Genomic DNA, 2,521 nt, shown 5'->3' with positions numbered 1-2,521 from the left:
TATATATTAACACAAAATAAAAGGAATGTTATATAAATATTGGTATTACCATACAATTATAAGTAATATATTCTATATATATATATATATATATATATATATATAATTATTATATTTATTGAATCCTTATATATGCACATGATTATATTATATAATTATGAATATAACAAAATTTCTATTTACAAAATTTTTTTTTTATGGTTAGTAACTAATAATAAATGTATAATTATATTTATATTATATATGTTCTAATATTCACGATATAATAATTATAATATTTTTCTCATTGTAAAAATAAGAATAAAATAATAATTTATAAATATAATATATGAAGGTATATATTACATTAAAATCAAAATTATTAATAAATACGTTATAAAATAATAGGATAAGAATATTAAGAATTAATATGAGCGAATAAATGTTATTTATTTATGTTTATTCATTTTATAAAAATATAATTACAATAAGAATAATAAATAAACATAACAAATATGATTATAATACATTTATTCTATTATATATTCAATCATATATCATTTTCTAAGAGAAAATTAGTAAATAAATATTATATTGTTCTTGGAAATCATATATTTTAATTATATATTTATATGTGTGTGTATATATAAGAGATGTATTTTAAAAAAGAAATTAAAAAAAAAGTTTTTTTATAAGAATAAAAGAAAAATTGTGTTAATAAAAAAACACAGAAAATAAATAAATAGTTAATTAAAAATAAAAATAATATATATATAAAACATAAAAATCATAAAAAGTTTATTCTTTACATAATTCGTCCAATAAAAAAGGAAAATAATCAATATATTAATATATTACATTGTCCTAACAAGACATAATTAATCCTTTAATAATTTTATATATTGAAGTTTTTTCTTCATTTTTTTTTTTTTTGTTCGATAACGTAAAATGAAATAAATAAGTACCATAACCAAAACGAGTACTACTATTACAACAATTGAAGCAATAATAGCAGTATTTTAAAAAGCACAATTTGTTTCTATGGCGGCTTTTTGTGATGCTTCAAATGATGCTGTTTGTGTAGTAGTAACATTAAAAGTTGTAGCTTCAGCACCAATTTTATTTTGTGTAACAATTTCTTTTACAATTGTACTTATAAGAGTTTGCGATGAACCTTGCAATGAAGCATTCTCTGGAGCTAGAGATAATCTTGGAATCATAGTACAAATGGGTTCATCAGTAAGAGCGACATAGCCAGGGCCAGATTGTATACATGTCATGTTATATTGAATATGAACAGATCAACTAATGAGTGAGGCATCAGTATAATTTGTTGCAGTAAAAAATGATTCCAATCCCTTATCACCTAGAGTTGATACACCAAATTTTGAATTTACTAATTGAATTGCTTTAGCAATACCTGCTTTAATATCATCAGCTTCACCAACAACCTCCCCCTCAGTTATAGCTTCTGCAATAGCAGCTTCAGTAATTCCTCCTAATACTCATGTAGAGGGTACAACAATCCCTCACAAATTTTGTCCATATCTCAAACAGCCTTTTTCCACTTTATCTGCTAAAGATTTTTCACAAACGCAGGAGGGTATATCATAAGTAGATATATTCATTTCCAACGTACCGAAATGTTCCGCTAGTGTTTTTTCTATTTTATCTTTTAAAATAATTTGTTGTATTTCTATATCACATTGTTCCTTACATTTTTTTTTTCCTTGCATCCTTTCGTCATATTCGCAAAACATCTGTTCCGTTGGACGTTCGAAATTTTCCATTATTTCTTTCATTTGAGGATCATTATCATGATTTTATAGCGAATACAATTCACATTCGCCTAATAACCTAGTAGTTTGTATTTTTTCCGTTTTTGTGTTTGGTGTATGAAGTGTAGAGCTGTTATGGTTCTTTTGTATATTAAACTATAAAAGTATATAATATATTTATGTAATATTTAGTTTTAATTTATAATTATACATATATATATATTATAATTATATATATATGAAATATTTATATAAATTATTAAATGTTACATATACATACAAATATACATATATGTATTGTAATAGTAATTATTTGTTGCATACATGACATGATGTTAAAAATATATTTAATGGAAGGGAAAATAATAATATATTAATATAATGTAACTTCATTTTTTTTCTTATACTTATATTATTTTATTAATAAAATTAAAATAAATTAATATATAATTCTTTATTTTATTTTATAAATAAATTGAATATGTTTAATCTAAAATGCTATTACACGTTTATAATATACCACAATTAAATTTGCATTATAAATATATATTTTTTTATTTAGAAGCACACTATTTATTCTATTAGAAAAAAATAAAAATCTAAATAAATTATATAATAAAATATTTTACATTTTTCTTAATTTGTTTAAATTTCTAATAGAATTTAATTTTATATATAAAAGTAAATAATCATATTAATTTATTATTAATATTATTTATACATCTTAACAACATATTATAATATTGAATGATATCCTTCCTTTT

General features: G+C 20.5%; 1 pseudogene across 1 annotated transcript; it reads right to left on the bottom strand.

Annotated features, from left to right (window-relative positions):
- Positions 1–857: 857 nt before the first annotated feature.
- PGSY75_0035900 (rifin) lies at positions 858–2,150 on the bottom strand (annotated as a pseudogene; the record flags this gene model as incomplete). Its single annotated transcript has 2 exons — positions 858–1,907; positions 2,097–2,150. Coding segments are annotated over 2 exons (1,104 nt in total).
- Positions 2,151–2,521: the final 371 nt, after the last annotated feature.

Source organism: Plasmodium gaboni, assembly GCF_001602025.1.
Source record: "Plasmodium gaboni strain SY75 chromosome Unknown, whole genome shotgun sequence".
In the NCBI taxonomy this organism is placed as follows: domain Eukaryota; phylum Apicomplexa; class Aconoidasida; order Haemosporida; family Plasmodiidae; genus Plasmodium; species Plasmodium gaboni.
The sequence above is the reverse complement of the archived record's forward strand: the minus strand, read 5'-3'. Positions and strand labels throughout refer to the sequence as shown.